At 39.1% G+C, this 23,329-nt stretch overlaps 1 protein-coding gene across 2 annotated transcripts in view; it reads left to right on the forward strand.

The window, feature by feature from the left end:
- UGT8 (UDP glycosyltransferase 8) overlaps positions 1 to 23,329 on the forward strand; it is a 73,258-nt gene that overhangs the window by 35,665 nt on the left and 14,264 nt on the right. For both annotated transcript variants that reach the window (XM_038401093.2, XM_043512974.1), the window contains exon 3: positions 20,469 to 20,611. In XM_038401093.2, coding sequence (XP_038257021.1) covers positions 20,469 to 20,611 — 143 coding nt within the window. The remainder of the gene's footprint in view (positions 1 to 20,468; positions 20,612 to 23,329) is intronic.

Consider the following 23,329-nt stretch of genomic DNA (forward strand, 5'->3'; position numbering starts at 1 on the left):
ATTATTTAAAATATATTTCATTTAACAAATAAATTTGCCATTTAATTATATAGCAGCATTAATTTAACATAAAATAATATTTTTAATCTGAGTTTGCAAATTTTAGAGCTTCCTCAAAAATTTTAAACATAAACCTTTGTGTTTCTTCAAAGATCCTGAAGGTTCCTGAATCTAAAGTAATATATATAAAACTAGCTGATTTTGAAGTAGCTTTCTTGTTGGGTTGAAATCAGTTATGTGCTGCTGTGAGAGGGAGGAAAAATCCTAGAAAAATGACAAGCTTTTATCCGAGTAAGTAAGATCTCTCATTTCTATTGTAGCTTAAAAAACTGATTGCCTATCTTTACATTCCTGAAGGAGAATCACTACATATCAGGGGTGAAGGATGTTTTGTGCCTAATAAGCTCTGTTATTTTAACATTCTTTTTACCTGTAGATCTAGTAGTTTTGGAATCCATTCAGAAAAACATTTTACAATACTTAATCCTTATAGTTAGAAACAGCAGCCACTGGGAGCTGCGGGTGGCCGTACCTGCAGACATTCAGGTAAACAAAGCGTCTCGCAGCCTGCCAGGGGCTTACCCTGAACAAGCCACGAACCAAGTTTGGGAACCCTGGTCTGTGGTTTAGGAAGATGTATATGCAATTTTCATTAGTTGAGGGGAAGGGGGGAATTAGTACTTGAAATAAGGATTTTATAAGAATTCTGATGGAAGCTTATGGAGACATTGTAGGTGCTGTACTGCATTATGTGACCCCCCCCATTACCTCCTCTTAAAATAAATTTCCATATAAAATATCTCCCCACCAATTGCCCCATTCTGACCTGCTACACTCACTGGTTCTGGTTGTTGGTTTAATCTTTTTAGAACCCAGAACCTTAATACGATCACTTCCTTCCTGTCATAATTTCCATATCTCCAGATATTCCTTTTTCACTTGTCATTTCAAAGTAGAGTTCTCAAGTTTATGGATTTTGTGGAAAATCTGCATTTCAGCTAAATTTGCTGTGGGAAATCTGCATTTCAGCTGAAATCTGCCTTTCAGCTGTCTGTTCCACTGCTCTGCTAAGTCAGGCAATGTTCCATAGATGACCAGTCCTACACCTGTCCAAATAACCTGTGGCCTAAAGAAAAAGTACCCTTAGTTAAGCACCAGAAGTCTACCCAATCTGATATCAAATCTACTGCCTGTTATTTATATTTCAGTGCACTACAGATACCTTATTATTGACAAGGCCTCAAGCCTTACCTGCAGAAGCAGTCAAATATCATTCCTTTCTTTTACAAATAAATTGACAGAGGTTGAACAAGGTTACTGCAAGCAAAGCTGGCACTAGATCCTGTATCTCTAATATGTCAGACTAATCTCTTGTCTTCTCAACCACATTGCATCTCCAAGTGAATGTGTGTAATATGGGCTTGGCTGTGATGGCTGCAGCTAATGATCTAGCCAATAGACCACAATCCTCTGAGAAACCCTGGAACAGAATTTATGATTCCTAATTTCTAATACTCTACTGCTGTCTAGCAAATAGTCATGTGAGCCACTGGCAAATTTGTATATAAAGTATCCCTCTGTCAGCTGGTCCATATGTAGTAGCAAAATAGATACCCCGTTAGCTCAAGAAGTAGAGATCTGTGCTGAGACCTGAAAATTCAGGGTTCAAACTTGCAGATGCTCAGTGTGGGTCAAATTCATTATGGTTACAAATGACAGCATTTGTTTTTCCATTTTTATTTTTTGTTTAAAAATGGTTTATTTAATTTTGCAGTGAAAAAACATTTTTATAAACAGGTCTAGAGATTAGAAAAGTGAAATTAGATTTTTAAAAAAATCTTTTTTTACATTTTCAATATAACAGATATACAAATAAGAATGCATATTAAATAGTGATACATCTAAGATTAATATAGTTCAGTGTTTCTCAAACTTATTTGATTAGGCCCCCCTTCTTTGTGTCAGTAGTTGTTTACTCTCTTCCCCCAAGTACATATACTGCCACCCAGCTCTGAAGGCAGAGCAGAGAGCAGGGGCTGCTAGTCAGGCGCCTAGCTCTGAAGGTAGCTTCATGCTAGCAGCAGTGCAGAAGTAAGGGAGACAATGTGAAAACTGGTATTTGTCGTCACTTTTCACAGCAGACTTAGTGCCACTTTTGCTACCCTTACTTCTGCGCTGCTGCTGCACACCGGGGCTGCCAGAGCCCCGCCACCTCCCATGGGGGCCAGGGGAAGGAGAACCCGAGCCTGAGCTACCTCCTGGTGAGGGAATGGCATGGGGGAGGGGAAGGAGATCCTGAACCTGGGTGGCAGGGCTCCAGCTGTCAGCCCCAGGGTGGCAGGGTTCCAGCTGTCCCCTTTATTCCCCGCCTTCGGGGTGTGCATGGCCCTTCTGCATGAGCCCCAGCCACCTAGGACTAACAGCCAGAGCTCTTTTTAAAAAAAAATGTAAAAAGCACACAGCCTCCCTTGATACATTCCTGTGCCACCCTTGGAAGTCCTGCCCCATAGTTTGAGAAAGTACATCGTGGGTGAAATCCTGGCCACATTAAAATTCATGGGAATTTTCCTATTGTCTTCAGTGAGTCCAGGATTTCACCCAGCATTTCTAAAGAAGTACTTCACCTCTAACTTCATTATTAGATAAAATATAAGTACTCACAGAAGTCCTTAGAAATAACATTTTCTTTGAACATCTAACATTTGCCTCAAACCATTTACAGTTACTCCATACAAATGAATGTCAACATAATATTACATTAGGGTTGTCTTAGATTTGTAAAAGACAAGAGGACTCCAATCTGGTGCTCACTAAATGTGTGCCTAATGAATGGCTTTCAGAACAGTGACTTGTTACACCTCACATGAACTACAATGAACAACAGTTAAGGATAGTGTAGAAGTTTTAGCTGAGTTCTTTTCTGTGTCAAGTTGGAAGTTTAATGTCATTTTAACATTATTTTTTGAATTTAATTATAAATTCCACTGATAGGATAGGAATTAATGACATCTTAATTAATGGACTCCTTTCTTGTCCAAGAGTAGCACCAAAACCTGCAGGGTAGTAGGTCATATGAGATTCTTGTTGAGAGAAACGCATTCAATGATATTGTAAAAATATAAATTCTTTTGGTCCTTGATTTTATTTTTAGGAGCTGCAAAGGCTGGGTGAAGGCGTGAGGTGCTTGTGAGAAAAGGGAACGGGAAAGAGGGATGAAAAAAGGAAAAACTGGTGCAAATCAGGTTCCAAACAAGTTAGTACTGAGTAATCAAAGAAGAATAGCATCCAAGGGTAGGGCCTTATTGGTTTCTGCACATGGACTTATAAACTAGAAAGTACACCCAGAAAAGTGGTTTCAGTTTTTGTTTGACTGATTAAATATTTGTGGGAAAAGATGAAAGATTCCAGAGTTTAACTTACTTTATGAAATTAATTGGGACAAGAGTATATTCTCCTGGGAAATAGGGTGTCCTGGAGGAACCTGACTGGCAAGAATTAAATGAAAAATAAAGCAGACTGTATTAATTTCACTGATACTTAAAAATTTAGTAGCACATGGGAACAAGAGGCAGAACAGCAGACATTGTTGTACTCCTCTACTGCTGTATTTTGTGTGCTTCTATAGTGGGATGGAAGTGCCCAAAATGCTAGTCTCTGAAGATCTCTGGTGGGAGACATCATCAAAACAGGATAGAAGAATGATATGGATGTGGAGAGAAATTCATACATTGACCACGGGTACCACATACACACACCATCTTCTCCTGACGTTTTCTTCTTTCCACATCCCGCCTCACAATAACAAAATAATGGAATAATGCCCCTCTTTCTCCGCATAGTCAAATGATATACCACCTCTGAGTATGTAATGTGCTTGAAATCATAACTCTTTCCTGAACACATAGATACCCCAAACTCTGGACCTTTAGCCGCTATTCTTTTTGTAGCTCTTGCTTATTTTGAATCAGGAATGGTTTCCTGTTTTGGTTTACACGATAGGGCCCAGTTTTGTTCAGCAACGCCCAGTCAACCAGTGGAAAAACTTGCATTTCACAGTGCAGCATTTAAACAGATACAAGCTTCACTGATTTAGAATACACCAGGAAAGTTAGGACACTAGGAAAAACTTAAAAAAAAATATAGCCATCTATATGCTTTTTTATTATTGTTTCTTATTTGTATTATTGTAGCCCCCCCTCCTCCTCCATTGAGCTACTTGTTCTTTGCTTAGGAATTGATAAAAATAAAATAACTATAGATTAACTGACAACTTGTTACTGAAAATTACTTTAATTGTACTTTCTAAATTAAATCTGTTTTTTTCATCTGCTGTAAACAATATTTTAGCATTTTAAAATTATATAAAATATCACATAGTGTGTATGTGTTTCCGTTAAAGAATGATTATCCACAGCCATATTCAGAGATCAGACATTGATGCTGTTTCACATTTCAATCTACGAGCTGAGTAGGGAAAGCGTCTGATATTTAAACTCAGTTATGTTTGTATATGTAAACTTTGTTTATTTGAAACGAGGCTCAGTATTAGGCACCACTGGTTACTGCCAGCTGGGACCTCACCCCATAGTCACAGCTGTGCATTTAACATTTAAACCAGCTAAGAATAGCTAATTAGAAAATCAAACTGAACAAAGCTCACACAGTAGTGTCAGCACAATACCATTTTTGTCTGTGAATGTTAAAAAAGATTTTTTTTCCATATAATGATAATGGTTGGAGCCATAAGTGCTTATTCCAAGTGTACAGATAGAACTTTAGTAAAAGATTATTACACACTTAAACTCCTGACTCTTCAATAATATAGTCTTGTGTTGAAACCAGGAACATCGACAAATATAAAAAAGAGCAAAGCAAGGTCATAATATCCACTTCTTTGTTAAATGTTGGCTATAATAAATACTACTCATATCGGGAAAGGAGAGAACTGCCTTGACAGTCTCTATGAACAGAATATATGTGAACCTTGAGGAAATGAGTTAAAAAACATATCTGGCTTCTGCTGGAGCTAATATCTCCTTTGAAACATGGGAGACCAGGATACATCACTGATTTTAGTCAGCTAGCAGGAAACCTTCATTTAAATAATTGATTTTTAATCTTGTTTTGCATTTGCAATTTTTAATTATTTTTCTAAATAAAGGTTCAGTCTCATTAGCTGATAACCATAAAACATGTTTATATGCAATTAAATAGAATTTTTATACTAAATTTGATATTTCTTTTGCTAAATAGGATACACTATATAGGTATTTATTTAGGCATTTCTAGGGTTTAACTTATATTTATGTATGTTCTTAATTTTTACATCTTTATGTTAGAAAATGGTGAATAATGCATTTCTTACTTAGTAGAAGATAATTTTTACTTAAGATTTGTGTCAAGCTGCATTTAGACAGAGTGTAAAATTCAATTTAAAATGTACAAACCCAGTATTTTAAAACTTTTATTAGTTAAAAAAAACAACTTAAATGTGCTGGAAAACATAAGGAAAAAAAAAGTTTATCAAAACATGTTTTTGTATTTAAAACTAACTTATGTATTATACTAAGGAAGCATTTACTGAAGTTAGTGAAGTGAACATCTGGGAAAGCCACCATCCCATGCCCAGAAATATATGAGACACTGTACATCAGGTAAAAAGAAAAGGAGTACTTGTGGCACCTTAAAGACTAACACATTTATTTGAGCATAAGCTTTCATGAGCTACAGCTCACTTCATCGGACGCATTCAGTGGAAAATACAGTGGGGAGATTTATATACATAGAGAACATGAAACAATGGGTGTTACCATACACACTGTAACCAGAGTGATCACTTAAGGTGAGCTATTACCAGCAGGAGAGCAGGGGTGGGAGGGACCTTTTGTAGTGATACTCAAGGTGGGCCATTTCCAGAAGTTGACAAGAACGTCTGAGGAACAGTGGGGGGTGGGGTGGGAGAGAATAAATATGGGGAAATAGTTTTACTTTGTGTAATGACCCATCTACTCCCAGTCTCTATTCAAGCCTAAATTAATTGTATCCAGTTTACAAATTAATTCCAATTCAGCAGTCTCTCGTTGGAGTCCGTTTTTGAAGATTTTTTGTTGAAGAATTGCAACTTCTAGGTCTGTAATCGAGTGACCAGAGAGATTGAAGTGTTTTCCAACTGGTTTTTGAATGTTATAATTCTTGACGTCTGATTTGTGTCCATTTATTCTTTTACGTAGAGACTGTCCAGTTTGACCAATGTACATGGCAGTGGGACATTGCTGGCACATATCACATTGGTAAATGTGCAGGTGAACGAGCCTCTGATAGTGTGGCTGATGTGATTAGAGCCTATGATGGTGTCCCCTGAATAGATATGTGGACAGAGTTGTCAACGGGATTTGTTGCAAGGATAGGTTCCTGGGGTAGTGGTTCTGTTGTGTGGTGTGTGGTTGCTGGTGAGTATTTGCTTCAGGTTGGGGGGCTTCTGTAAGCAAGGACTGGCCTGTCTTCCAAGATCTGTGAGAGTGATGGGTCGTCCTTCAGGATAGGTTGTAGTTCCTTGATGATGCGTTGGAGAGGTTTTATTTGGGGTTGAAGGTGATGGCTAGTGGCGTTCTGTTATTTTCTTTGTTGGGCGTGTCCTGTAGTAGGTGACTTCTGGGTACTCTTCTGGCTGTTAATTTGTTTCTTCACTTCAACAGGTGGGCATTGTAGTTGTAAGAATGCTTGATAGAGATCTTGTAGGTGTTGGTCTCTGTCTGAGGGATTGGAGCAAATGTGGTTGTATCTTAGAGCTTGGCTGTAGACAATGGATCGTGTGGTGTGGTCTGGAGGTATGTAGGTAGGAGTAGTGGTCAGTAGGTTTCCGTATAGGGTGGTGTTTATGTGACCATCACTTATTAGCACCGTAGTGTCCAGGAAGTGGATCTCTTGTGTGGACTAGTCCAGGATGAGGTTGGTGGTGGGATGGAAATTGTTGAAATCATGGTGGAATTCCTCAAGGGTTTCTTTTCCATGGGTCCAGATGATGAAGATGTCATCAATGTAGCGCAAGTAGAGGAGGGGCGCTAGGGGATGAGAGCTGTAGAAGCATTATTCTAAGTCAGCCATAAAAATGTTGGCATACTGTAGAGCCATGCGGGTACCCGTAGCAGCCCCTCTGACTTGAAGGTATACATTGTTTCCAAATCTGAAATAGTTGTGCATAAGGACAAAGTCACAAAGTTCAGCCACTAGGTTTGCCGTGACATTATCGGTTCATGATACTGTTCCTGATGGCTTGTAGTCCATCTTTGTGAGGAATGTTGGTGTAGAGGGCTTCTACATCCATAGTGGCCAGGATGGTGTTTTCAGGAAGATCACTGATAGATTGTAGTTTCCTCAGGAAGTCAGTGGTGTCTTGAAGATAGCTGGGAGTGCTGGTAGCGTAGGGCCTGAGGAGGGAGTCTACATAGCCAGACAATCCTGCTGTCAAGGTGCCAATGCCTGAGATGATGTGGCATCCAGAATTTCCAGGTTTATGGATCTTGGGTAGCAGATAGAATACAGGTCGGGGTTCCAGGGTTGTCTGTGCGGATTTGTTCTTGTGCTTTTTCAGGGAGTTTCTTGAGCAAATTATGTAGTTTTTTTTTGTAACCCTCAGTGGGATCAGAGGGTAATGGCTTGTAAAAAGTGGTGTTGGAGAGCTGCCCAGGTTCAACGACCGATTTGCACGTCAGGACCGCTACGGACCTCCACCAGAGTTTCCTCTGGCTTCGCCCTGCCCAGGCATAGTTCACCATCTTTTGGGTCCTAGCACGTACGCTCATGCTCCACCTCCCTGATGGGGCGGGCGAGACGGGGCGGTGGTGCGCTCTCCGCGAATCAGTGGCCTCAGGTGTTACAGACAATGTTGGACCTTGGTGTGGAAGAGGAATCTCATAATGGCTGGCAGAGCATTCTTGACATTGTCCTAGTGTCCAAGACTAATGGAATGACTCGGTTATGTATCAACTTTAGGAAGGTAAATGTGATATTCACATTTGTTGCCTCCCACATTGACATTTGATGCATATCCCATGCTCCGTGGCAATTAGTTATTAGAGTGATTGGCGGTCACTACAATACATCTCAACCCTAGATCTGACCAAAGGCTACTGGTAGATCCCTCTAACAAGGGGTCTCGAGTGATAGTGTCCTTTGCAACACCTTTTGGCCTGTACCACTTCAAGACTATGCCCTTCACAGGGCTGCATCCCAAAAGGTAAGGGACACAATCCTGTGACTGCACAGCCAGTATGCAGCAGCCTACATAGATGATATAGTCATTTACAGTGGTTTACAGACATACCTTGAGCATACAGTGACAGTCTTACAGGCTCTGGAGGTTGCCAGCCTGATGGCAAACCCACAGAAGTGCCGATTGGGGTTTCATGAGTTGATGTATCTGGGAACACCATTGAAAGGGGCAAACTTAGGCCTTTAATCAGGAAGCTCCAGGCCTTGACAGACTGCCCTATCCCATCAATAAAGAGACAAGTTAGACAATTTCTGGATCTGTCTGGCTACTATACATGATTCATACCCAGCTTCACCATGATAGCCACACCTGTCACTGACCTGGTGAAGAACTGTAGCTCCAAGAAAGTTGCCTAGTCTGAAGCTGGCAACTAAGTCTTCAGGACCTTGAAAGACCTCCTGAGCAGTGAACCAGTCTTCTTCCACCCTGATTTCACACAATGGTTCATACCCTACACCAATGGCTTCCAGCAAAGGGCTAGGGGTAGTATTTAGGTATTACCTACTGGGAAACACTTTCCTCTTGATTACAGATCACACACCCCTCTGCTGACTCAATTCCAGATCACCACGGACAACTATCAGCCATGACATGCCCTAAGGAGAGGAATAGAGCAGTAGGAAGAGGCCCGGATTGCAGGTAGTGAAATCCTGCATTATGGTGCTCAAAAAGGTCCATGGGTCGAAAACGAATGGAATGGGAGGGCTTACATTACCCTCCCACATTACCACTAGATGGTGCTACAGACTGTAGCCACTAGGCAGGGAAGGTCATCTCCACTCACAGAAAGACAGAGAGGAAGCGGTTGTGGTAATGGATCAGGTCATGAACAACTGTTTAGTTTCCAGGACAGAGAAGAATGGATGGATTTTTGATCTGTTGTCAGGGAAAGAACTGCAAGATTTGGAGGTGATGGCATAAAGTCAGGGAGCAGTCAAAGATTTCCTTCAAGTTGCAAGACTGGGTAAGTGAGTGGTGGTGAGAATTGTATTAAAGAAGTGGGGTAAATGGGAGAGTTGAGGAAGGTAAATGAGTAATTTGTATTTAGCTCAATTTGTCTGTGAGACATCCAGGAGAAAATGCCAGAAAGTTAGGCTGCTAATAGTCTTCGTCATTGTTCAGGGAGAGGTAATATGAGATCTACGTGTCAGTTCTGGAGACAGATAATTACTCCATGAAGGATTTAACCCCAACTGATTGTAATTGTGGAATGTTTTGGTGGATGGAGCTTCCAGAATGTTGAAATCTTGGTGGATGGAGAGGTGACTGGAACCAAAGCCAGGGAAAGAGAGAGTCCTCCGGATAATATATGTATGAACTGAAGAAAGGGGTTTTCATTGTTCATTATTACTGTGTAATCTAAGTATAACTGAATGCTTGCTTTTCTACATGGCATAGTCTAGTATATGATCTTACAGTAGCATTGTGTAAAGTGTTTGGTGTGTAGAACGTGTACTTTAGTAGTACAAGAGATATGGTTTTATAGATGTATTGGAATGGGATGTAAAGAACTTGAAAAATCATTGTGTGCACACGAGAGAAAACATGAGTTTCAGTTGTTCATACTTTTCACATGATGCTATGAGAAGACTCTTTTTTAGAATAGTACTGAACTTGCACAGTACCATCAGGCAAAATAGCAAAAAGTGTTTGCTTTTTTGTTATTGAGGACCTTCTCCAAACCACAGTGAAGTCAGTAGGAGTCTTTCTGTTGATTTTAGTGGGCTGTGGATCAGTCCTCGACTGCCCGTGCTCTTTAAAATATTTGTTCCATCCATTTAATGCTACTGAATGACAGATGTCATGATTTCAAAAGTTAGTGGCATACAGTTTTCAAATAGCTGCCAATATGCTCTTCACACTTGTTTTCTGTTTCTTTCCAGTACCATAGAGTACCAGATCTATTCAGTCCCTGCATATGCCAGACAAACAGGTTGAGAAAGGAACAAACATTTCCTTCCCAACACACTTTTGCTTTCATCTTGTAAAGCTTAGGTAGATTATACCATAAATTATAAGAAAATATAAACATAATTGCCACGAACAAAATATGAATCTGTATGGAGACATGGATACCTCTACCCTGTCCCTATCAGCTTCCTCCACTAACCTAACTTTACAAAGCTTGTTTTTACAGCACTCTGTGGAACTAGAGCTATTGTAACTGTCACTGCAGATGTCTATCTTGATGTAAAAAAATCATGTGATTTGCAGCCTAGCTCTAAGACTCTTTGTGTGGGAGAAGTAGGAATAAGCGAGTGCTGAAAAGAGTCAGAGAATGTATGTGATGAATAGGGAATGCTGGAATGCTCAACCTAGTCCTAATAACTGATGCCTGTTTGTAGCGTACTGCTCTTTTCCTCCACCTCAGCCTCCTGGAACAGTCTCTGCTCATGTCAGGAGAAAAATGTGAAAAGGAAGAGAGTGAGAGAATAACTAGAATTAGGATCCTGGCATGTCCATTCTCTATGTAGCTCTCTCTGTGTGTCTATTGTACAAGGTGCCCATTACTTTAGTGTCTGTGTGCTTTTATGTGCATGTAAAATGTGTTATATGTTATACCATAAACATGAAATAACGATCATGATTCTACCATAAAGATGCTGAGAAAACACCAACTGCACAAATAGCTCTGTATGTCTGTTTTCCCAAGAATGAGAAATTATTTGATAGCGATAACAATCAAGACCTTTTTAAATACGTTGATGGGATTTTTTGTTGTTTGTTTTGTTCTTTAAAAAGCAATCAAGTGCACCCAAAGGGCATGTTCCATTTGCGAGGTACCGCACTTGTTTATGAAAGCAACTGAGCAGTCTTTAGAGTTCTTCTTAAGAAGATGTTGATATATTTAATGCATTAGGAAATCTCAAGTTAAAATAAATATAAACTATATGAATAGCTGATAGGACATTGCAGATGTCGACAAAAAGTCACCGTGGTTATTATTGCACTATCACACAGTGGGGGGCAGTTGAATGGCAATGAAATAATATCTTTCTCTATCTGTCTTCTATGTCAAATCACAAAAGTGATGAAAATTTGAGTATTACTTTATGATACACTGCACCCATAATTTGTAGGGCTTGATAAACCAGTGGACATAATAATAAAATGAAAGAAGTTGACGTTTATTAGAGTTGGTTGAATAATTCATTGGGATTTGTGTGTGTATGCATGTTTTGGCTTTTTTATTGCATACTAAACTTTATTTCATTATTTGACTATCAGTAATATATATAAACTTAAAACGCAGTAAAAAGATACTGAGCTGAAAATCTCAAATGGTATTGCAGAGGCTTTTTTGTTACAAATTGAATGGGATGAGGGTTTCTGGAAGCAGATTTGTATGTAAAACAATTTCTGCTGACTGGATATCATCATGACCTCATGCCCATAAAACTCTCACTGAAGTAAAGAGGACTGTACACAGGACCCTTCAAGAATGTTACTGAGTTAAATTAAAGCAGATAAAGGAATGCAGTGTGTTTGAAGGATATCTGAACTGATATTGAGGAAACTCTGAAGAGTGCAGAGAAGTAAATGTATCACATTCTCCTGACCTAAAATAGTTCCTGCACTACCTAGATTGAGCACTCAGATCACTAAATTTACAATAGCTCAGGACAAAATGAATACCATTTAAACTGGATAAGAGGGGGAAAAAAGTATGCTGATCCACCCTGAATGGATTTTGAAAGCCAGGAACTAAAGACATGTCTACACTACAAAATTAAGTCATCCTAATTTACATCAGCGTACAGCTGTCATAGTAATTACATCACTTGTACATGTATACACTTTGTTCCTTGTGTTGGCGGTGCATGTCCTCACCCGGGAGTGCTTGCACTGACTGAATTGTCAGTGTTGGGAATTGTGGGATGGCTTCTGAAAGCCAGCAACAGTCAACATTGTCTACACTGGCACTGCATCGACCTAAATACATCCACACTGACTCTATGCCTCTCGTGGAGGTGGAGTTATTAAGTCAATGTAGCAGGTGAATTATGTCGGCGGGAGCGAAATTTTAGTGTAGACACTTAGAGTTAGGTCGACATAAGCTGCCTTGCATTGACCTAACTCTGTAGTGTAGATCATGGCTAAGTGTTTGCAGAAACACTGGTCCAGTGACTCACGCTGGCTGAGTGTCTGCAATTTAAGACTCTTAGGCCAGGTTTACTCTATAAACTTACCTCGGTATATCTACGTCATTCATGGGTGTGAAAAATCCAGTTATGCTGACCTAACTCCCAGTGTAGACAGTGCTATGTTGACGGGAATGCTTCTCTCATCAACATAGCTACTGCCTCTTGTGGGAGGTGGATTGACTACACCGATGGGAGATACTGCACCACTGTAGACCTGCTCTTAGACTGCCTGCAACCTCACAGAATTAGAAAGAAACTTGGAGAGCAGCAAGTGAGACCTGCAGGCTGAACTGACACAGGAGGGGAGTCACTGCCAATTAAAAGGTGCTGGGACCCATGCACGTTCCAAAAAAACAATGGCACTAGATAGAAAAGTAGTTGAGACATCCTGGAAGTGCTGGTGGTGTTAGTGGAAAGAAGCAAAGAGCAGGAGCTATAAGCCACCAGAAAATACCTCCGAGTGGAAAAGCTTTGCCAAAAGCCAAAGAACATTTTTCTGTGTAATGGCTTAGGATTTATTAGGTAAAAGGCATATACAGGCCTTTACTGTGTACTCTTGGGGTTGGTGATCTGAGTTTCCTCTTAGAAAATGCCAGAAAGAATTTTATCATGTATCATCTCTTTAACAGACAAGATTGTTTAGTGAAATGTGGAGAAACTGCAGCTGGAGAGAGAGGGGGCTCAGGGATAGTGCGGGGAAATTGGCTTCTCTTGCGGTTTCTGTCCAGTTGCGTAAGACCCATTTGAAACTGATATTTGTCCCTTTTCTGGAAAACACTTGAATAAAGGAACTTTAAAATGCCCAAAATGAGATCAAGGTAAAAATGGTTGCAGATTTTAATGGCAGACAAGCCAGGTCAGGGATCAGGCAGAGCTAACTGAACTTGGAAACAGGGTGAAATCATGGCTGCACTGAAGACAATGGGAATTTTGCCATTGACTTCAGTGGTGTCTGGTTTTCATTCAGGGCATTTCTCTCTCTGGTTGCAGGGTGAAAAGCAAAAAAACACTTTGAAAAATAATGTTTATATCTTAGGAGAAGAAATACTGGTTTTGTATCAGTGAATTTTCCTGTTTGGTAACATGTCATTACAGTTTAATGTTCACAAATATTTCTGTTTTTATTAAACAAACATACAGGATCGTGGAAGGAAAGACACACAGTAGAGGCATTTCTGTGTCCAAGTCTATAACAAGCCCCACAAAGCATATTTGTAAGTGCATAGATATGGGACTGCAAGTTTACATTAATGACAAAAGTGGGTGTATCAATAAAACAGTGGCACTGATGCTGTAGCCTTAAGTATGCAAGTTATTCAACTGGGATTACTTGTGTGACTAAGGTTTGACAAGATCCAGCTCAGTATTTTGTATTTTACTCTAGTAATCTTGCATGAGACTTGTGTTAGGGGTGCAATAACAAGAACTCAAAAGAGAAGATTTCTAAAGATAAGGCGGTGACTGCAGTGCCACAGTAATTATGTTGGTAAAGCACTGATTTTCATGTTCTAAGGGCTCAGTTCATATTCTTTTTTTTCAAATTCTAAGTGTTAAGTTGCACATCTTATATATTTTATAATATGCATTAATAACGAGTAATATAAAATATGACATTTGTGCAGTGTGGCTCTGTTAATGTTTAGAAAAATCCACAACTGATTTGCATGCTTCATTTTGCAACCTTAATGGTGTGTTAACACTAATTGTTTAGATTTAATTTCCTACTTTTTAAATAAAAATACTAAAGAGATAATGGGAAAAATATATATATATAAAAGAAAATCTAGGGGAAAGCTATTGCAATTTATAAACTTTTCAAGGAGAGTGTGTAAATTCTGGTTCTGCATTTCTTCAGCCCATAGTCTGATTATTATTTTTACATAATATTTATATGACAGTAATGCCCAGAGGCCCCTGTGAAGGTTAAGGCCCCATAGTGCTATGCGCTGTACAAACAAATTCAAGGACACAGTCCCTGCACTCCACTATTTACTATCTAAAACCACAATTTATCTGTTTTATTATCTGCAATCCATGCACAGTACTTCTAATTTTCAGCACCTGCTTGGGCATATGGGCTGAAAGGGGGGCTGAAGTCCAGGAAAGTAGGAGAGCAATACCCCTGAGTATGTTCCTTAGCTAGAAGCCTATGTAAGCCTTAAACAAATGGTATTAAGGTAAATCTGAATTCAGAAACCAAGATTCAGGCTCACCGGATTCAGGGTCACCTGGACTTCTCTGGACTTTCACAGATAAGAGCAGCCCCTTAGAACTATGCCTAAAAGAATAAGATGGTCCTTTATAATTTGGCATATTCGGGGACCAACCAAGTTTCCAATGAAATCATTGGGAAGCTTTTCATTGCATTAAGTAGTAGTTGGATCAGGCCTTAAACAGAGTAAAAGACAAAGCAGCCATATAACGAGTTAGATGCTGTACAAAATTTTAGAAAGACAGTCCCTGTGCTGAATTGCTTAAAGCCTAAGTAGACAAGACAAATGATACATTTTGTTTGTACCTAACACCACTTGTCTTGGACTTACCTTTGGTTTACCTTGTAACAAACACCATAGCTGTTAACTGCTATTCACATATTGGAAGTCATGCATCCTGTCCAATAGGAGCCAGCTGTTTAATTCAGCCTAGCATAGATACTGCTATCTAAGCTACTGTTAATGTTTCTTTTATTATTTATTATTTCTTTTATTATTATTTTAATTTGAAGCTGCTTAATTACAGAAGATAAATTCTTCAGGATTTCCCTCAAGGATATGACTTCCTGTTGCTGGAAGTGAAAAACAAGTGAACAGTAGTGCCAGCTATGGTGTTTGTTGTCTTTGTTATAAGGGAAGCATGCCATGTTTGGAATTCTGTTGTTTGAGATCAGTAAAAGTACACACTCAGTACCGGTGTCTGTGTCACACACCATCCTCTTCTGTTTGTGTAATGGCATTGAATTGAAGGGGAGAAGCACAAGGGTGCCTAGTTGTAACACCTAAATCAAAGACTATGGAGATAAGGTTGACACTGTGTACTGCAGTTAAGTAGAGCCCTACCAAATTAACGGCCATGAAATCTGGTCTTTTGTGTGTTTTTACCCTATACTATGTAGATTTCAGAGGGGAGACCAGTGCTTCTCAGAGCTGGGCAGCCAGATATTGGCAGCTGTTGGCTGGGTGACTCACTCTGAAGGCAGTGCCCTACCTGCAGCCACACAGAAGTAAGGGTGGCAATACCATACCATGCCATCCTTCTGCGCTACTGCCTTCAGAGCTGGGTAGCCAGGGGGTGGCGGCTGCTGATGGAGGGTTCAGCTCTGAAGGCAGCAGTGCAGAAGGGTGGCAATACCATACCATCCTTACCTCTGCACTGCTGCTGGCAGCTGCTCTGCCTTCAGAGCTGAGCTACCAGCCGGCTGCGCAGAAGTAGGGGCAGCAGTACGGCAACCTCCCTACCCCCCCCCCCGACAATGACATCATGACCTCCCCACAACTCCTTTTTGGGTCAGGATCCCTTCAGTTACAATACCCTGAAATTTTCATTTAAACATCTGAAATCATGAAATTTACAATTTTTAAAATCCAATGACAGTGAAATTGACCAAAATGGGCCATGACTTCTATAGGGCCCTAAGTATAAGCAATGCAAAGTTCCTGTGGTATTTCTCTTTCTCTCTAGTTCTGAACATAATACTTTGCATTTCTCTAGTGCCTTTCATAAGATCTCTAAGTGCTTTTCATTCATTAATTCATTAATAAAGCCTCAAAAATCTTTGTAAGGTTGGTATTCTAATGTCCATTTTCTCTATGGTGAAATTGAGGCATAAAGAGTTTAAATTACCAGCTGAGGTAAAAATAGAACAGAGATCCTCTGACTTGCTGTCTTGTACTTTGGGTACTTAGAAAAATCCCAATTATAAGAATACATATATACTAATAGAGTTATATCACTGGCCTCCTGATCAGAAAAGGCCATCTGAGTGCACAATCTCAAGGGAAGTCAAAAAGACCTCTAAGTCTTATAAAACAATAACAATGGATGACTTCAACTAACAATAAATGAACTGGTCATATGTCACAATTGGACAGGTTTAAAGTTGCACCTTACACAACACCTCACATTACTGTTTCTGAAACAGCTTGTTCTAGAGCACACAAGAAGGAGAGGCTATTCTCAAGTTAGCCCTAAACAACACACAGGAAATGGTTAAGTTGAACCATTACATAAAAATTACCACAATTTAATTAAGTTCAACATTTTCAAGGGAAGAATTATACCAAAAATTAGCTCTGCAACACTAAAGTTTAAAAAGGAGGGCTTCCAAATAATCAGGAAAGTAGTCAAAAAGATCAAAGTATAAAAATTAAAAGTCTTAGAGTCAGCGTGGAGGCTAATGGATACAGTAACAGTCACGGAAGGAATGCAGACCCCCAAACAAAAATGAATCAGGAAGGAAAGGGAAAAAATATGGTTAAGTGGCAAGATGTGACTCAAAGAGGCGTTCTTCAGAAAATTGAAATCATTTTTGCATTGTATAGCAGGAGGCAGTTCACTGGCCACTGGTACCCATTTTGTATTTTATTAGATATTAGTTTTTGTGGTTTTGTGTCCTAATATGATAGTAAATTATATTTATACTGTTTGGGCTGCTGTTGACAGAACAAGCTGCACAGTGTAAACAGCCCACTTGATTTTCCTTTTACTCAATTCTCATACCCATTTCCTATTGTTGTGTGGGAATTGTAATTGTGGGTCTTATAATAAGTCTGTATGAAAATAGCAATGAATCATGGTTCCAAGATATCAAATAGCATTCTGAAGACTAGGATATCTGTAAGGCATTGGTATCAGTTTATAGCACTGCCTGACATCAGTTAGGATCTCAATAGGATTTGGAAAAAGAAAAGGAGTACTTGTGGCACCTTAGAGACTAACACATTTATTTGAGCATAAGCTTTCGTGAGCTACAGCTCACTTCATCGGATGTTTGTGTTTCCAAAAGCAAAAGGCAAGTCTATTTAGCACACTGGCCTCCTGGTCTATCTACCTTTTCTTGATATCCTGATGACATTGTTCTCATGTTTGTTTTGGATTTCTGTTTAGCTAGCAACTCTTCTTTTTCTGATCTACAGAGATGTTTTTACTCTGATTCTGCAGGGCTTTGCTATCACAGTATTCTTGGGAAGCTTTATCTGCTGACTTGGAGTTATATAAACTTTAATTCAACAAAGTCAACTGAGGGGTTCAAATTTTGCTGTCTCTTTTTTTGTAGTTTAACTGTTACAGTAAATAGGCAGATGACCTGTAATGGAAGAAAAAAGAATTCCAGTGAAAACTAATACTATACATTTTGTTTGATTATTTTACACCCTGCATCAAAAACCGGTATCAATCAATAAGGAGTTTTCCTGTGCTTCCTTCCATTTGTTTATACAAACACCAGCTTGACCTTATAAGTTTTTTGCTGACTATAACAAGAACAAGACAAATTACTTAATATCACTTTAGTGTTCTTCTCGGGAGGAGTGTAGCCTATTTTGAACTCTGGAAGACTTTCTTCACAAAATTCCATCCAAAAAAATCCATACACCAGCTGTATTTTAAAATTACTTTTTTAATATTAATTACCCGAAGCTGCTAACAGGTTTTTGCTTATTTTATTAAAAACAAAGAGTGCAATCCTGACTCTGTTGAAGCCAATGACAAACCTCACACTGAATTCAGTAGAGCCATGATTTCACCTTACTTGTTGGTGAAAATAAACATTAATACTGTTGCTGTTTTTCTTATGACTAAATCCTTTCCAGCAAGTGACTGATGTGTTGTGGAACCATTCTGATATCCATTATGATGAATTGTTTGGGGGACATTCTATTGCAGGCTCTTCTTTAATATCAGTAGTATTTTCTGTCACATGCTTTTGTGGTAATATATTATATTTGAAAAGTAGCAGTTAACATTTAATGTAGCATACAATACAATTATTAGCCATTGAAATATTACCTTTCATAACAGTTTTGATGCTGCTTTGCAAATATAACCATTGAAAGTTCCAGTCAGTGCCATAAAGTTCTGCTGATTGTGGAAGAAGTACTGTCATCTTCACCTCCTTACACAGTAGATTACAGATGGACTGCTACTTGCAATGCATTGGAAAGAGAAAATTACCTTGTCTTAATAAAAAGTAGCATGTGTGGTATTGTTCATTCTCTCCTCACCCTCTAATTGCCTCTAGTGATCAGCAAATTGAATTTATTTGATACAACTAGTGGAGACTGCCTTCTCCATTGACTGAGAATGTGACAATGTTATTACCTAAAACATTTTCAAAATGTAAATATCTCTTCCCGTAGGCAGGTGAATGTCCCACAGTAAAACAAGCATGTCTAATGCCTAGTGAGCATGGATTACCTCACTGGTTTCTGAGCTACTGCCATGCATAGGGGAGGGTTTATTTAACTTGAGTTCATTAATGGAGGTACGGAATCATTCCCATAGGCAACTGGTTCATGACTTCTTCCCTGCTAGTGCCACCTGTTTTGTGGGATGGGCAGATTATCTGTGCATCCCTTGGTGGAAAGGTGTTGTGTTGAGACATGGACATACTTTCCATTATTGGAAGCCCTGTGCCCTGAAATTCTGAGGGGCAGAATTTGGCTTAACCTGGAGATGAATGGGTGCTTGTGCAGTAATTACAAGGCTTTAATTGTGCTATGTACTAGAGAAGGCATCCCAGTCTGTGCTACTGTTCTTTCAGTAGGTAATGTTAGAATAATTAATTTTTTTTTAATCTGACAGCATATTTCCTCACATCATTGCAGATCCACAACTTTTATTAGCTTACACTGCAGGGTGAATCTGAAAACCCGTTAAATTCCTAAGCGATAAAAGTTATGTGCACTTTCACCTCTTCCACTGTTACATTGCTTGTTAGAGGTGTATATAGTTTTTGCATGAAGGACTTCTGCAGAAATGCATTACAAGTGGCTTGCTGTTTAGAGAACATTAGAGGAATGAAGGAAACAGTGGTAAAACATATGAGTACAGTGCAAGAAAACGGACTATTTACATATTATATATCTTGTATCCTTTATGTACTTTAGTGACAGAACTGAAGAAATTTGCCTTTGGTATATTTGTATATTTTAATATTGTCTTTATAGTGAAATTCTGATTTAATTGCAGTCAGTGCGGGGTTTGCCTTTGACTTCAGTGGTGTCAAGATATCAGCTTCGGTTTTTAACTTGTATAGAAGGTTTTGTTTGTTTGTTTTGAGGCAATGTTATTTTATAATATTGTTATTTTATGTCTTTGGAATGCTGTGCATGGCTATCTAAATAAACTAAAGAGGTGTTCGGTGAAGTTCAAAGGTAAAGAAGTATCTAAGCCTAGGATCTGGCTATTCCTAGTGATTACCAAAAATAAAATGGCTTGTGAAGTGAACATTTTGTTGTTCAGTATTGTTAACGCCAGTTTTATAAGAAGAAATTATCTGTTTCTCCAAATCCCTGGTTCTCTACTCTTTTCTACCTAATAAGATATCTTTTCCCTTTAAAAAACCCCTCTATTTACAGTTCCTTCTCTTCTTTGATAAAGGCCAAACCTCATATTCTGGAGTTTTGTTTAGGGATTTATTCATATTGCATATATCTTGTTCTTATGCATTTGCATGTACATGAGCTGATTTTTCAAAATACGCAGCTATGTGTACCTGTCTATCTGAGATCAGATGCAAGTCTGCTTCTATATGTAAACAATATTTGTTACCTTAACAAATTAGGAAAGAATCTCTTGAACTGTGATATTGGCTGTTAATATAAAGGCTTTAATTAAACCCAAACTGGGGAGAAATTTAATATTAATAACTTTCAAAATATCGGTTATGTTGTCTGAATCACTAGGTTATTATACCACCTAATTTCCAAAATTCAAATGCCTCGTGAAGCACTGCTAAGCTGTTCAGTGACTGACAGACAGATTTCCAGTATGCAATGGTAATTTTATTCTGATGCTTGTTTTATGATGCTTAGTGCAAATTTTTGTTTCAACAGGATCTTCAAACCTGGGTGAATGGTGCTAATGAAAATGGCTTTGTCCTTGTCTCATTTGGAGCGGGAGTGAAATATTTGTCAGAAGACATAGCAAATAAATTAGCATATGCCCTGGCAAGACTTCCTCAGAGGGTTATCTGGAGGTAAGAACTACAGTATAATATGTGTTTGAGGTAGATTTGAAGGTTTTTTACCGCATATTTGGGCTGTCCTGGTTTGGAGGCAAATTGAATTTGGGACACACAATGTAGATAGGCAGGATAGCAGGAGGGACTTAATTCTTTCATGAAAGGTGATATTTATTGCCCTTTCTTAACCTCCCTCCCCACTTTCTCACAGAAGCAGGATTTGCAGCACTGTCCTTGTAGTCAGAAACACAGCAGTCTCCTAGCAGAGTGCAATTCAGATTATATTCAAGCACTGGGATGTAAGCCAGAAAAAAAGATAGAGCAATATGAGGAACTTCGTGAGGGTATGTATAACATTTGAGGCTTTTAAACATCATTGCTAGCTAGAAACCTCATATTAGGAATTGGGAATGACATTATCCTATTGACTTCATGTTGGGGATGGGGCCAGGGAAACAAACATGACAGGAGGGAAGGAGAAAGGGGGGCTGTGTGTGTGAACAAGAACCTTTGTTAAGGTAGGAAATTCCTGTTCTCTGATCTCTCTCTCTCTCTCCTTTGTCTCCATTTGTTTCAATCTGTCTGTCTTCCTTGTCTGCAGGTCCCTGTTGTTTGTATTACCCCTCATCCTTGTCTTTATCTTGCCTGTTAAACACAAAGAAGAAAAGAGAAATATCTCTCCCTTTGCTTGATTGGAGTGATTAGGAGATCACATGGATCACTCCTCTGTCTAAGCACAAGGCATTCTCACCATCTCCCCCAGATCTCAGACTTATCCATAGGTACTTGAATTCCTTAGCTTGCTGTAATGACAGGTTTCAGAGTAGCAGCCCTGTTAGTCTGTATTCGCAAAAAGAAAAGGAGTACTTGTGGCACCTTAGAGACTAACAAATTTATTAGAGCATAAGCTTTCGTGAGCTACAGCTCACTTCATTGGATGCATTTGGTGGAAAAAATGCATTTCCACCAAATGCATCCGATGAAGTGAGCTGTAGCTCACGAAAGCTTATGCTCTAATAAATTTGTTAGTCTCTAAGGTGCCACAAGTACTCCTTTTCTTTTAGCTTGCTGTGTAACAATAGTTAGTTAGGAGCGGGTGAGAAATTCTGCATTTCTAGCATCTCCTGGTTTGAGCTATAGAGCCACTCCTTTACTATCCGTGACATCACTTTTGTTAAATGCAAATGTTTAACAGCACACAGCAGTGCAACACAACAATTTAGAACAGGAAATGAATAATAATCCTGAATCTCCTTTCTGGAGTCTGCTCAGGATGAGGGAGCAGCACTTTATTTAAAATATATCAAATTGCTCTTCTCCAGGAGTGGAACATTTCATTGTCTTCTGGAAGACTGTTGTTCCTGCTGTCATTTTTAATTTGTAGTTATGTATGCTTTATGTATTATTAATTATTATTATTGTTATTATTATTAAACAGCATTGAACACAGTGATCCAGTGTTCTAGACCCTCCCTGTTCCTTTCTTTATGTTGAAGTTTTATTTTTGTCTCAAAAGAGACAGACTGCACAGTATTCTAAAACATAATTGCCCGTAAGAGACGAGACACCAAGAGGGCACAGATTATTTAGAAAACTACAAACAGCCCGAGCATAATGCTTCTCACTTTAGCTCACCCTTCCCATAGGGAACTGTTGGTGTTCAAGCAGGCTGGAGGTTCCTGCAGCAGTTAATTTCAGCTTGAGCTGGTAAAAATGGACAAGGACACAGAATAGACCAGCTCTGCCCTTTCATAACCTCCCAGTCTCCTATGTCAGGAGACTCCCTGATCAGCCTCCTTAGGTGATCACAGACCCCTTGTTGCCAGGTGACCTCTTCCCTGACAAATTAGTTCTCCTGGGCAGGGGCCAGAATTTTGTCTAGGGTTCTTCTGTTTGTATAAAGAACCATCAAGATTTAATAATCCTCTATTGTTAACCCTGAGCCACTGCCCTTGGAATTTCAGCCCAACATAGAGATAAAATCCCACATTCAAAATGGATTTTTCAGCTTGATAAAGATACATAGAGAGCGTACCCAATAGCAAACAGAATTCATAAGCTGTACATAAACAGATTCTGCAAGTCATCACACACACACACATCTGTAATTACAGAATAATCAAAGAGTAAAGCATGGTAAAAATAGTATAGTATGTGAAGTGTGGTTGCAGGATTCTGCATATCTTACTACTCATCATTATTCAAAACACTATTTTGGCCCTAGTCCTGCAAAAAGGATATTTATGCTGCCACTGGCCCACTGTTAATCATGGGAGGAAAGTATTTATGATGTTATCCACCTGGTTCATGGGAACCAGAGAATGCAGTGTATTGAAGATATTTCGTAAAAAAACAAAAGTATATATTTTTGATACTGTCCTTTCAAAAGGCTTCATCTGAGTCCAGTGTATTTCAGAAAGGGCCATCCTTATTCTCCTCCAAAAACGTTCTTATCAATTGTTTATATGACTATAACGAATTGGTGGTTTGAAAGGTAACATTTTGGTCACATCCCGGGGAGCAATCATAGTAGCTGCTACTGTTATCCTCATAAAACATTTTGTTGTTCAGTACATACAAACACCAGCCCTTAGAATCAATGTAGATATTATCAAGCATTTTCAAACATGCATATCTGATTGCCATTCATGTTAATGAGGGAAGGTCGGAGGCAAATGAATTGTCAGTCAAGGCTGCTATCGCTGAACTAGACAACTCTCTTCTTCCTCATTC

Source organism: Dermochelys coriacea, chromosome 4 (assembly GCF_009764565.3).
Source record: "Dermochelys coriacea isolate rDerCor1 chromosome 4, rDerCor1.pri.v4, whole genome shotgun sequence".
NCBI lineage: Eukaryota > Metazoa > Chordata > Testudines > Dermochelyidae > Dermochelys > Dermochelys coriacea.